This window comes from Choristoneura fumiferana, chromosome 6 (genome assembly GCF_025370935.1).
Source record: "Choristoneura fumiferana chromosome 6, NRCan_CFum_1, whole genome shotgun sequence".
In the NCBI taxonomy this organism is placed as follows: Eukaryota; Metazoa; Arthropoda; class Insecta; order Lepidoptera; family Tortricidae; genus Choristoneura; species Choristoneura fumiferana.
This window is the reverse complement of record NC_133477.1, coordinates 4410701-4422895: the sequence shown is the minus strand read 5'-3', so window position 1 is coordinate 4422895 and position 12195 is coordinate 4410701. Positions and strand designations below refer to the sequence as shown.

At 39.0% G+C, this 12195-nt stretch overlaps 1 protein-coding gene across 1 annotated transcript; it reads left to right on the top strand.

Annotated features, from left to right (window-relative positions):
• The first annotated feature begins 95 nt into the window (after positions 1 to 95).
• Positions 96 to 4402, top strand: B9d1 (B9 domain-containing protein 1). Its single transcript, XM_074088531.1, has 3 exons — positions 96 to 412; positions 903 to 1130; positions 4236 to 4402. The coding sequence occupies exons 1-3, from the start codon at positions 163 to 165 to the stop codon at positions 4352 to 4354; spliced, it is 597 nt and encodes a 198-aa protein (XP_073944632.1). The 5' UTR covers positions 96 to 162; the 3' UTR covers positions 4355 to 4402.
• The last annotated feature ends 7793 nt before the right edge of the window (positions 4403 to 12195 follow it).

The window sequence follows — 12195 nt, the reverse complement described above, 5'->3', positions numbered from 1 at the left end:
CACTAGAGCTTCTCCGGTTTTTATCGATAATTAATTTAACCCCGGCAACATTCGTTGCTATAGAGACGTTTGTTTTGGTTTCGTTGTGTTGTCAACAGTTTACCGGGAGTTTTTGTGATTTTTATCTGAATACATTTTTTCTACTTATTGAAAGAATTATAAATGAAAGAAATCGAATTAACGCAGTTCCTTGTTTCATTCACTGGTCAAATCGAGAATGTAGTGTTCCCTGCCGGTGTATTTGACGAGTTATTGTATATTCAGTATGAGACAGTGTGGGGCCCGGATTGGAGCCCTGTTTCGGGGTTGACGTCGGGCACCAGCCAGATGGCTCGGTCGGGTAACGACCCCGAAAAGGTAGTCTTTAACATGCCTTTAGAAATGGTCTTTAGCAGCACTAATGTTTCTGGGTGTAAGTTTCTTATCACCTATTCTATTACTTACGTACCTAATATTTTATTTTTATAACTACTTAATGCTATTGTAATCATGAGAAAGGGTTTTAAATCTTAATCATATTTCAAAAAGTCGTATATGTAAAATAGTAGCTTATTCCTTACCTGCTTAGGTTAGGTATTCAGCCAATATTTTACTAGTCATGTTATATATTTGCCAACTTTGGTAGGGACCTAAGACGGATTCTTGAGTTTTATCAATGGGTACCGAGAAATGTTTTTAACGTACCTATAGATTAGTATCATTGCGAAGAAAATCCTCGCAATATAAATTTTAACAAGCACAGGTGTCTAACTTCGAGTTGTCTGACCTTCATCAAGGTCGACATTGGCGCGATCGCCATTGACAAACTCAACCTTGACAAATCAACCGAGAAGTTTGGGAATTACGAGTTCATTTTATTCTTTACATAATTATCTAAAAATTATAACTTTTATCGAATTCAGGGCCCCAGCTGATAATAACCGTTCGAGCTCAGAATGCAATAGGGGGAGACGCGTTGCGTGGTTATGGATTAGTTCTCCTGCCGGCCACCGCTGGCGCGCGGCAAGTGGCGGCGCCACTGTTGCGCCCACTGGCCTCTACTATGCTGGGCGAGTGGCTCGCATGGCTTACTGGCCGCCACCCCGAACTGGCTGAGCCTAGAATGCTGGCCAACGGAAAGGAGAATTACTGTACGTACATATATACACGCACGAAGCCTTTACACACAGTGTAGCTCGGATATAACCTAACCAAACAAGTTGGAAAACCACCGACACATTGTCAATTCTTACACCAATATGTGAAAAACGGCTGAACCAATATTTATGGAATAGGTATAGCTAAGAACGACCGCAAGGAAACTCGCTTTTACGTAAAAAACCGCATCGAAATCGGTCCATCTGTTTGAGAGCTACATTGGCGTCAAACTATAACACCCCTCTTTTTTGCGTTTGTAACATTTCTGATTTTACTGAATTCCCATGAATATTCTCACAAATTACACCGTGGTTTTCATTACCTTGAATGAGGAACACCCATGCAAAAAAAAATTTATGTACAGTCAAGGGCATAAATATAATGTATGTTACCAATACGTCAAAAATATCTATACACCTTTATGCCTGTAACCATAACGTCGATGTATACATATATTTGACGCTTTGGCTGTAAAGATATTTATGCCTTCAACTGTACCTAGAGGTTGCGATTTCGGGATTTTACGCGTGTAAATCCCGATCCCTGCGAATATGTGGGTAAGGTAGTAGTATTATTCCAGCCTTCGAGCCGCTTTAGCGTAACAGAGTAAGAGTTCACGATACTTGTTACGCATTTCGTCACTAATAAAAAAAAACGTACCTCAAAATGGATAATTTTTCAGTGATCTTTATGAACATTAGGTCAAGGTTCAATTTTGTTGACATATTGGTTTTAGATACGAGATTTTGTCAAAGTAGGCACGATTTTTAATATTAGTAGGATTTACGGCTTTTTATAAAGTTATTGGGTCAACTCAACACCCGCAGACAAAGGATGTGTGAGGCAAAATACACACAAGTCGGTCGTTGGTGACTGACATGACACATGGTCAAATTATGTAAGGGCATAGAGCTATTATTAGAGCCTTATTGTACCATACCCATCTTAAGATAATTAATAATTATGTATAATACGCGTAAGACAATACTACTTGATTGGGCAGCTCTTAAGACAGTATTATCTCAACAAACACGTGCTGTTTTCCTTAAGGAAAACTACTAATAGTTAGGGGATCCGTATTTGTACTCTTAAAACTATGTTGCAACATCCATTTTATTTTGTCGCCACGGCATTAGCAGCCATTCATTTTTTGTCAAAGACGTAGCCGGGTAAACGAGCGGATGCGTCGGCTTTATTACCATTTCATTTAGGATTAGGCTTCGAGTGTCCTTTGCATTGGGTGTTCGCGTGTTTTATATAATTTAACCCCCGACTTATATATTTTTTTATCAACTGGTGGCAAACAGACTATACATCCAAATTCGCTCATTTGGAACCGTCACATATGCATTTAATTCTGTGCTGTGAAAATTCGTAGGCTCAGCTATGCGACTATGAGCAACCGACGGCGCGGTGAGCGATTTTCTTGTACATTGCGTGTTTCCAGTTAACAGCCGTGCGGTGAGGGTGACGACCGTGCTATGAACAGGGAAACCGGTCGCGCATACTCGTGGCCAGCCGTAGACGATCGACCACAAACCATTGGATTGATTATATTTACGTACTTGATGCTTCGAATGAGACATCGGTTTCATGGTAATACTGGCGTCAGTTCAGGCCATTATTCTGGTAAGAATGACGAAATTGTCGTGTGATCTTCACGGACTGCGGACTGATGGTCCGGACTAGTTATTTACTTAAGAGAAGTTTCCCTGCCGGCCGCGCGGCCGCGTTAGGTATTCGTTTGGGATATTGCTGTCTTTATCGCTCGTGACATAAGCGCTCGCAGCCGTCCCCCCCCCCATGCCTTCCGCAACGACGTCCGTAATTTATATCGAGATAGCTGTAGGCTTTTCAAGATTTGGGCGGTTGAATTTTGGTTTTCACTGTCCTCCATATTATACGAAAAGTATAGCCAATAATATTTCACAATCAAGATATTCATTATATTTTCTATGCCTGTGGTTTTTCGATTTTTGTAAAAATGCTTTATTAGTCTGTAATTCTCGTGCAAAGTTGACTTTTTTTTTTGTCGACTTTTGAGCTCCTGTAATTCTGATATTACACATTTATATGAAAATCTGAAAAACCACAGGCATAGATAATTACGTCTAGTCCATACTTACAAAATTTCATCTATTTCTGTTGCCTAGTTTTCAAATGAGACCGGGACTACGTTTGTATGGAGAGTGGAACGAAGAGACTTCTCTTAAATGTTTCAAAGACATTCATCAGTCCGTTGTGAACGACAGAAAACCAGAATAATAGACTGAACTGACGCCTGAATTACCGTGTAATCGATGTCATACACGTGACGGACATTGTACAATTTTTTTTCGTGTGTGTATGTATACCACGAAAATGTGGAGTAGAATAGAATGACGCTCGAGTTGTACAGCGTCAGTGGTCACGATCACGATTGCACGATTTGACGCTCGCCGCTCTGGAAACTGACGCAAATGAGTAAACGCTCGCTGTACTGCGTCGGCAGTCGCGCGTACCTACTCGTGATCAAGCCGCAACGCTTGCTGAGCAGCCCATCATGCTGAGCAGCCCATCTGGTTGCTCGCCCTCTCTCCGGTAAGCTGTAAAAGCCGTCTGAGGCTAACAGCAACAGAAAAAAAAGCCGTAACGCTTAGATATCAGGTACCTAATAGTACCTATAGATATTGAGGTCATTTGTAAGGTAAAAAAAAATGGTGATGAATTTAAAGGGTGCGGAACCTTAGGTTAGGTTAGTTCGTTCTACCGGCTTGTGCTTTTATTATTATATCATAAAACACTATTATTATTATTTACGGAAAATGTAACAACGCCTCATCTTGTGGTTGACCTTGTCGCTGTAAGAGCCTGCTCACAAAAAGTTGTATCAATGAAGGAAAAATTTGCAAATAATTTATTGGCTACGTACATTCTGTCTGATGCCTTTTGAATTACACTGGTGAAAATTTCACGAGAAAGTCGTAATAAGTACTTATAGTTGCTACAAAATTGCCGCTCTTACGAAAATTTAGACGAGTTGACATAATAAGTCGATATTAACATATTAACCCACGTTTTGCTTTGTTAGGTAGTGCATTTAATTGTTTTTTTTTCAGTATTACGAACCGAATCATATGGGACTGTGGAGGTTAAGATATCGATGATGTCAAAGGATTTAAGAAGACTGGGCTACGACAATCAACCACCCGCTTGCCAGCAAATACACTATACATAACTGACAACTTGAAATACGTCAGGCCCACATAGTTAAGTTATAATAAAGATTTTGAAAGTACCTACTTAGTTTTTCTTTAAATCTACCAGTAACACTACCATGAGTTTACAGTGACCGTACTCGATAGCGACGGCGTAAATTATTTGTATGGAGAATTGTACAGCGCCTCTACAAATAATTTACGCCGTCGCTATCGAGTACGGTCACTGTAAATTCATGGTAGTGGTACAGTTCCTTTTTATATGGATCATGGAATTGACTGAACACGCTGCCGCGTGTCTAGATTAGGTAGAATAAAATCAAAATAGAAGCGGTCAGGAAACTATCACACTATTTTCCCAAAATAGTCGTCTTGAAGGGTCACGGCTGACCCTTAACCGACCACCTTGGCCACTCTGTCAAGAAAGTAGCAACATAAAAGAGAAGAGAGAAAACACCATTCGAGAGTATCGAAAAACTATCATCAATTGAAACTGTTGGAGTAGCAGGAAATTATCGCCGTAGTTAATTTTTACAAATCCTTCTCTGTTGTACTCTTTATTGCTGAAGGTCAGTCCGTCCTAATAAACTCTGATAGCAGAGTTACGACCTGCTTCCACATCATCCTCTCTTCTCTTTAGCCTAAGGGTTGCAGTCACCGTTTTTACAACTAGTGACGAAAATTTTAATCCAAGTGGTAATTTTATAGCAATTATCATTATCAGCCGAAAGACGTCCAAGGTTGAACAAAGGCCTTCCCCTTAGAGTTTTGAACACCGTTTTAAGGTAAACGTCCACTTGTCGGTATCGTACGCATCGGACGCATCGCACGCAACGGATCGTAGTATCCTTTGTATAGAAACTCATATAAGTGCGTCCACCTGTCCGCATCGTAAGCATCGCACATTTCTATACAAAGCAACAAATCCGATACGTCCGAAGCGTACGATGCGGATAAGTGGACGCCTACCTGTAAACGCACCGTCGACGCGCGTGGAGTTGCATGGCTGGAAAGAATAACGCGCGTCGACGGCGCGTTCAAAAACCATAAAATTGGTGACATTTCTCAATCACAGTAAAAAATCCTGCAAAATAGTTACAGGTGTGTTCAGTTCAGTCAAACTAAGTTGTTGTTGCTTCTTTAAAAAAATATGGCTCTGTCCATCGGAGGACAATTTTGCCAGTGTCTAGTAGTTTTTGCCGTTGTACGTTAAAAAAATTCTAGAAAACGAAATATGAGAGGTAATGGTGGATGAACGATGACAGCGCGACCCAAACTAAGTTAACCAATGATGAAACTTTCTGGAATGATTTAGCGACACTTTGTCTTAAGTGGTTTTATTGTTTTTTCTACGATTTACATACGTACTTATGTACTTTGCTCAATGGACTGAAAAGAGCCTCGCAAAGGTCTGTCGACCGTAGCCTTGCTAAGGCCAAGGCCGACGTTAAAGGACCACTAAATGCCATCGGTGCAAGTGAAGGATAAAAAACCGGCCAAGAGCGTGTCTGCACGTCCAAAATATGGTTCCGTAGCCATTACGAAAAAATTAAGTAATATTTTTCTAAGGATTTCGTATTTTATACGGAATCTTCCAAGTTTAGGTATATTTTATACCTTAGGCTGCTATTTACTCTTAAACTACTAGTAATTCTCAAGCAAACTTGACCGTTATAGTTTTCCTTGTAAGTCTGATATAACTACTACCATCCTGAATTTTTTCAAATTTTTCCACCCACTTGTTTAGATTTTAGAGGGGGGGGGACGCTCGATTTTAATGAAAATTTACACTTTAAAGTTTTTTTATTTTTTTATTGTACCATTATGTCGGCATAGTTTACATATACCTATACAACTTATGACGCTCGTCCTTCGGACTTCGGTCCCCAGGCATAACAACCTGCCTGGAGAGAGCTCTCTATTGGAGCCTCCCGCCACAGCAAAAACAGTTCAAAAAATTTAAAATTCAACTTAACGACGACGAAAATTTTAGCAAGCAGCTTTCGTCCATTGTCGCCGATATGCGTCTTACGAATTTTCGTCTCCTATTTGTTGAATTTTAAACTTTTGAACTTTTCTTGTTAAGTGCGACGTGCAAACTTAGCTTTGTCTTACGAATCTTACGAATTTTCGTCTCCTATTTGTTGAATTTTAAACTTTTGAACTGTTCTTGTTAAGTGCGACGTGCAAACTTAGCTTGGTCGTGTTACACTAAAATTACACGTTAAACGTTAAACCTAATCACACCTAATTATTCAACTTGAAGTGTCACGGCTTATCTTATAGCACTTAGACCAATCAACGGTGTAGACCCTGACTATAAATACCTACCATCATTTTTAATCGCGATAGAACCATTAAAACAATGAATATTCTTTTGTTTTATGTAGCCTGTAATAGGCTCCACTGCTGGGCAAAGGTTTTTCTTTTCCTGAGGGCCTACTCCGAAATTGGAAAATCGAAGTTCGTATCGTACCATCCCTCTCGCTCTCAGAGGGACGGAACGACACGAACTTCGATTTTCGAATTTCGTAGTAGCAGCAGTACCACTCTTCCTTATCATGGGCATGCACCTGCTAATCGCCCTGAAAAGCGTTCCGAAAATCGAAGTTCGTATCGTACCGTCCCTCTCACTCTCGTATTAAAATAATATTAGCGTGAGCGGGACGGCAAGATACGAAGTTCGAATTTATTTTGCACTTCGTAGTAGGGTCTGGTCGTCCCGCCATCTCCTCTTGGGTCTGCCTCTGCTACTTTGGCTTTGGCCATCCCTGGAAGAAAACCGATTCAGTATCATCATAATATTTTAAATCGAGTATTAGATTAACATTGCTTTAAAATAAAATGAGGTGGTAAAAAAATTATTGGTACACGATTGCCACGTTTAACATGCGTTTAACAAGATTTATTAGAGGTAATAATTTTTACTACTGTATATAGGCAGTACTATTATTTCCAATTCATCAAACATTTTTCGAGCTTAGAATGGTAGACGTTTTCAGGTAATATAAAAAAAGCGGTCTCCAAAATTGTAAGTCAATTCCACAGTTAGAAATTCGCTTTTGACCTTAATTTATGTGCCGTAAACTCGAACGAACGCATTATACAAACAAAACAATTAATGATACGAATTATTTAAGGAAAATAAGTACATACCTAACCTACCTACTTGCATAAAACCAAACCAAGCAAAACTTGTACTATGAGAATTAGGTAACGGACAAAGATACTTATATACTTAGATAAATACATACTGACATTCATATTAAACATCCAAGACTCGAGCACAAACATTCGATCATTTATTTCAGGCAACATGGCCCATACAATAAATACCTTAAAGACCAACATACATCTATAATATAAAAGTGAACCGCCAGAACAGGACAAAAAAACGAGACAGAGCAGGATGGCGCTCTACAACACCATTTTGACACGTTTCTCCCAAACAACGCATTATTTCTCTGGAATTTTAAAGCAATTTGATTCTTTGACCTTGGGAATCGCGAAAAACTTGAGAATTTTGTAGTAATACCAAATCGAATAGTTTACGCGTGCGAGGCGCGGGTAAACTCTAGTTAATAAATATCTGCCAAACTGTGGATGGATAGAATCCGGGACCAAAGCTTCTTAGCAGGTTCTCTAACCAATTGGCTGTCTGGCCGTCCAATAATCGCTTTAAACTGGAACTTATTGATTTGCAAATCATTTGCAGCGAAATGTGATTGTCTGACGGTAAATACCGACTATCCCGCATACTATTAACGGTCTACTCAAAGTCATTATGAATATTAATTACCTCCACCGTCAAGCGATTATTTAGAATACCTAAACCTAACCTCTAAGTTTAGCTAACCTCTAAGGATCTTTTCAGGGTTCTGTACCCGAAGGGTCAAACGGAGCCCTATTGCTGCCACATACATGTCTGTCTGTCCGTCTGTCATACAGGTTTTACAGACAAAAAGAGTTACAAACTTCAAATTTTCACAGTACCTTAAGTAAATATATGTATCTCATGTAAGCATCTTAATCAATCAAAACCATACAAACTCTCCAAATATAGATTTAAATGTTTTTTAGGGGGCATACTTAGCTACATACATAGGTTTGGCTTTAGGTGCGCGAAAAGTGTTGAGTGAGAGCTATAGAGTCGGATATCGTTGTTTAGAATTCCTGTAGGTCAGTGATTCCCAAGTGGTCCAGGTGGACCCTTAGGGGTCCACGGGAGACTTGCTGGGGGTCTACGTAGGCGTGAACAAACAATGGGGGTCCATAAGATGTTAATGGGGTCCACGAAAATTTATCTGCTTTTGATAGTAAAGAGCCAAATGTAAGCATAGTTTTTATAAGGGCCTACCTACATTGTTTTAAGTACCTAAGCAGATAATATTTTAATAGGGCAAGCGACTGGACAGAACTCAGAAGAGACACATTTTTTATTTTTTGGCGACTTTAAGAATGTGGTAGGAATGTAGCAGCAGGGGGTCCACCGAAACCAGTAAAATTTTTGAAAGTGGTCCACGAGAAAAATAAGTTTGGGAACTACTGCTGTAGGTAAATAAAAGGTTCACACCAAGGTTCACTAATATGTTGCATAAAATCGAATCTCATAATTTCGTTTCTCATAACAACCTTGAGCAGAATCATCATATCACCGAATTACTTTTCGCATACCATCATTTCTCATAATTTTGTAAAGCAGATATAACATCTCATAATCGAATAGTTGCTACGCAGAAAGAAATATCTCATAATATTACTTTGCATAAAACTAAACTACTAAATGAAGAAACAAAATACATATTCACAACACAAGGCACAACATTATTATTATGTGTCATTACGGTTGCGAATCTGACACTGTTTTAATTGTAGTTCTATATAACCTAATCTTATTGGCAGCAGTAAGATTCTAGCGCTTCGCCGGCCGCTGCCGCGGCACGTTTGCTTCGCTCGCTTGGCTCGCGCGCTGTTGTGGTCGCAGTTCTAACCTAACCAACCTAACTATGTAGCTGCTGTTCTGTTCTGGCGTCTTGACTGCTGCTGTTACAGCACGCTTACTTTGCTGGCCTTACTTTAACCTTAACCCAATCTTATACGTATGGTAGCTGTTAGTTTCTTTAACTATGTCATTACGCCATGTTAAAGTCAGCGCTATTTATAATTCCGTGAAAATACAATAGTCAAAACTAGTATTTTTGCTATGCCATTATGCCATAAAAATCGGCGATAAGACTGTTTGCTATTTACTATTCTGAGAAATGACTATTCGAACTCATAATTATGCAAAGCTATTATTATGCAATAGTATCATTCGGCAAAAAACAAATGAAATGAAACCTGTTATGCGAAGTGTATTTCGGAGAATTGATATTATGCAAGATAAAGGGAACCAAATAAAACTGTATTTTTTGCTAAAAATATTGGAAGACAAAGTAGGTACCCAAAGTCAGCTTTTTTACATTTTGTTGATACTTGGGCGTTTTAAAAAAAGTGTACCTATACCGTCCTACCCTTGTCTTTCAAAATGTATTTAATTTTTTATACAAAATTTTATGAATTAGTTTTGTGACGCCCATACTGAATGTATGAAAAAAAAAGAAAACTGTAATTTTTGTTTGGGACATTTTTTTTAAACTATCGGAATCGATTGTGCTGGTTTCCTAAGTTGGAAAAATAGGAAACGTACGTACACTTTTTTAAAATTTGTTAAAATGCCCACTAAGTGTTGTTTACCAAAGATTTTTTTATCTTCCCATTGATTTATGAACTTGAAATTTGGTGATAACGTTTTGTTTTAGTGACAAATACCAATATTGATAAATTAGACATTTTCTTTGAATTTTTAATTTTTTTTGAAGTCTGTTGAAATTACCACTTGGTAAATTTAGGTTAAAGCTCGGCTTTAATAGATATATGGCAAAAGCATGCATATTTTGACACACCTACAAATTTGCACTGCACGAAGCCCTCAGTGCGCGGGTCCGACTCGCGCACAGCCGGTTTTATTAAACGTTTCTTATGAAAGGGCATTGTTTTAAGCGCTCATTCTGACTGGCGTCTAATAACATCTTTATCTGTATCTTCATCTAATCGTATTTGAAAACTGGGTCGCTTAACTTGAAGTGGCCTTGACCATTCGAGACATTGGGCCTCTTTTTATGGCGGATGGATTACCTGTGTAATTGCTTCTCAAAATTAGTTCCACAATCTCCGTCATTTGAGTGAAAGAATGCTACAATCTCTAAGGCCACATAGAAACAAATAAAAAAGTAAAATAAGTATGTAAACTAGTTGATATACAAGTAGAGGCTAGAGACTTAATATTTGGCACATGTTGCTGAGACTGTAGGTACTTGTCATTTATCGGGGTGTTGAAGAATCGAGAAATTGAGGAACTAACTGGGAATTTATAAATCGAAAATGTGAAAACTGAAAATTTGAAGAATGGGCATGAGAGAAGAATTTTTGAGACCGAGAAGAACTGAGCGTGTGAAAAGTTAGCAATGCGATCATCTGGAAATGTGCAAAATTGGGCAAGTGAGACCTGGGAATAAAGGCTTAAAATCCGGCTCAGTCGTGAGCGACTATGATTCGCAAGCCAGTATTCGAAACAATGACCATGATCTCGGGGAAACTGCAGGGAACTTTGTGACGTGGGATGGGTGTGGAACGGAGGTGTGGTTTGTGGTCATCGGACTGGTCAGTGTTGAATTGTAGATCTAGTGTATTTAGGTCACGTAGTCAAGCTCGGGTTACGTCACGTTTAAAGATGATTAGCTCGTTTTCTGTTTTTCACTTAGTTTTTCAACATAGGTATGTGGCGTTTTTATTGGTGGTATTTGTTATTTTTATTAAATATTTTTTTTTATTTTTACAAGCTTTTAGTTAGTTTCATCAGTCTGTAATCAATCTTGCAAGTTAAATTCGACGACTTCCAGTTAGATGGATTGACTTGAACTTTGGTATACTTATGTAACTTGCGTGAGAATATAATAATCTGGGTAGTGACATCCTGATAGTCCGGCCGGATCGTCTCCCCAGGACGAACTGTTCAACGGTTAATGGCATCGAATTGAAATATGGTAAACAAATGTACCTAGTTTGGGTGACAATAAAGTACAGTAACAAAAAGTACAGTCAGCAAAAAAAGCTTGTATTAAAAATGAATTTTATACCTAAACTTATTTACTGAAACGGTTTCCGGGTGCGTCAGGCGGGATGTAGGTAAACCTGCAGGGCTACTATATACGAAACTATTTATAATTATTTCGTATACGAAACTCGAAGTTCGTGTCGTGCGGTCCTCTGACACTTATACTATTTAATACGAGAGCGGAGAGGGACGGTACGATACGAACTTCAAGTTTCGAGTTGTGTATTTTTAGCCTTGCTGTATTTTTAGAGTATCCGGGCTGAGTATGCTACTCTACATCATTGCGCCACGCCGCCCCAACTGGAAAAAAAAATTTGGCAGGCCTCCCACTAGGGCTCAGGTACATCAACTAGGCTCCTTGAGACGTATTTGTGACCAAAGACTTACACTAGGCAATCATACTGGGAATTGGTGGATGCAGGTTGCGAGTTATCGTCATTCGTATATCGAATCGCATATCGTCATTGGTCATCCGGCAATGCCAGAATGCCGTCATACCAACAAGTCTAAGAAGGCGGGAGAAAGGGAGAAGTGGTTTTAACTTCGGGAGTGCAGATTGAGTCAGTTATTTCCATTTAATGGATAATTATCAGTTCGTTAGTAATCGGTGATATCGAAGTGGGTACTTTATAATGTTGATGCATAAGGTACTATTCAATGGAAAAAATCATTGTGTAACAAGCAATTTTTCACGATTACTCCGTA

Excerpts from the sequence above, each read along its gene's own strand:
- B9d1 (XM_074088531.1), top strand. The coding sequence starts at position 163 with ATGAAAGAAATCGAATTAACGCAGTTCCTTGTTTCATTCACTGGTCAA. Across the intron at positions 413-902 it reads CAGCACTAATGTTTCTGGGT|GGCCCCAGCTGATAATAACC; the intron begins GTAAGTTTCTTA and ends TATCGAATTCAG. Across the intron at positions 1,131-4,235 it reads CAACGGAAAGGAGAATTACT|TATTACGAACCGAATCATAT; the intron begins GTACGTACATAT and ends TTTTTTTTTCAG.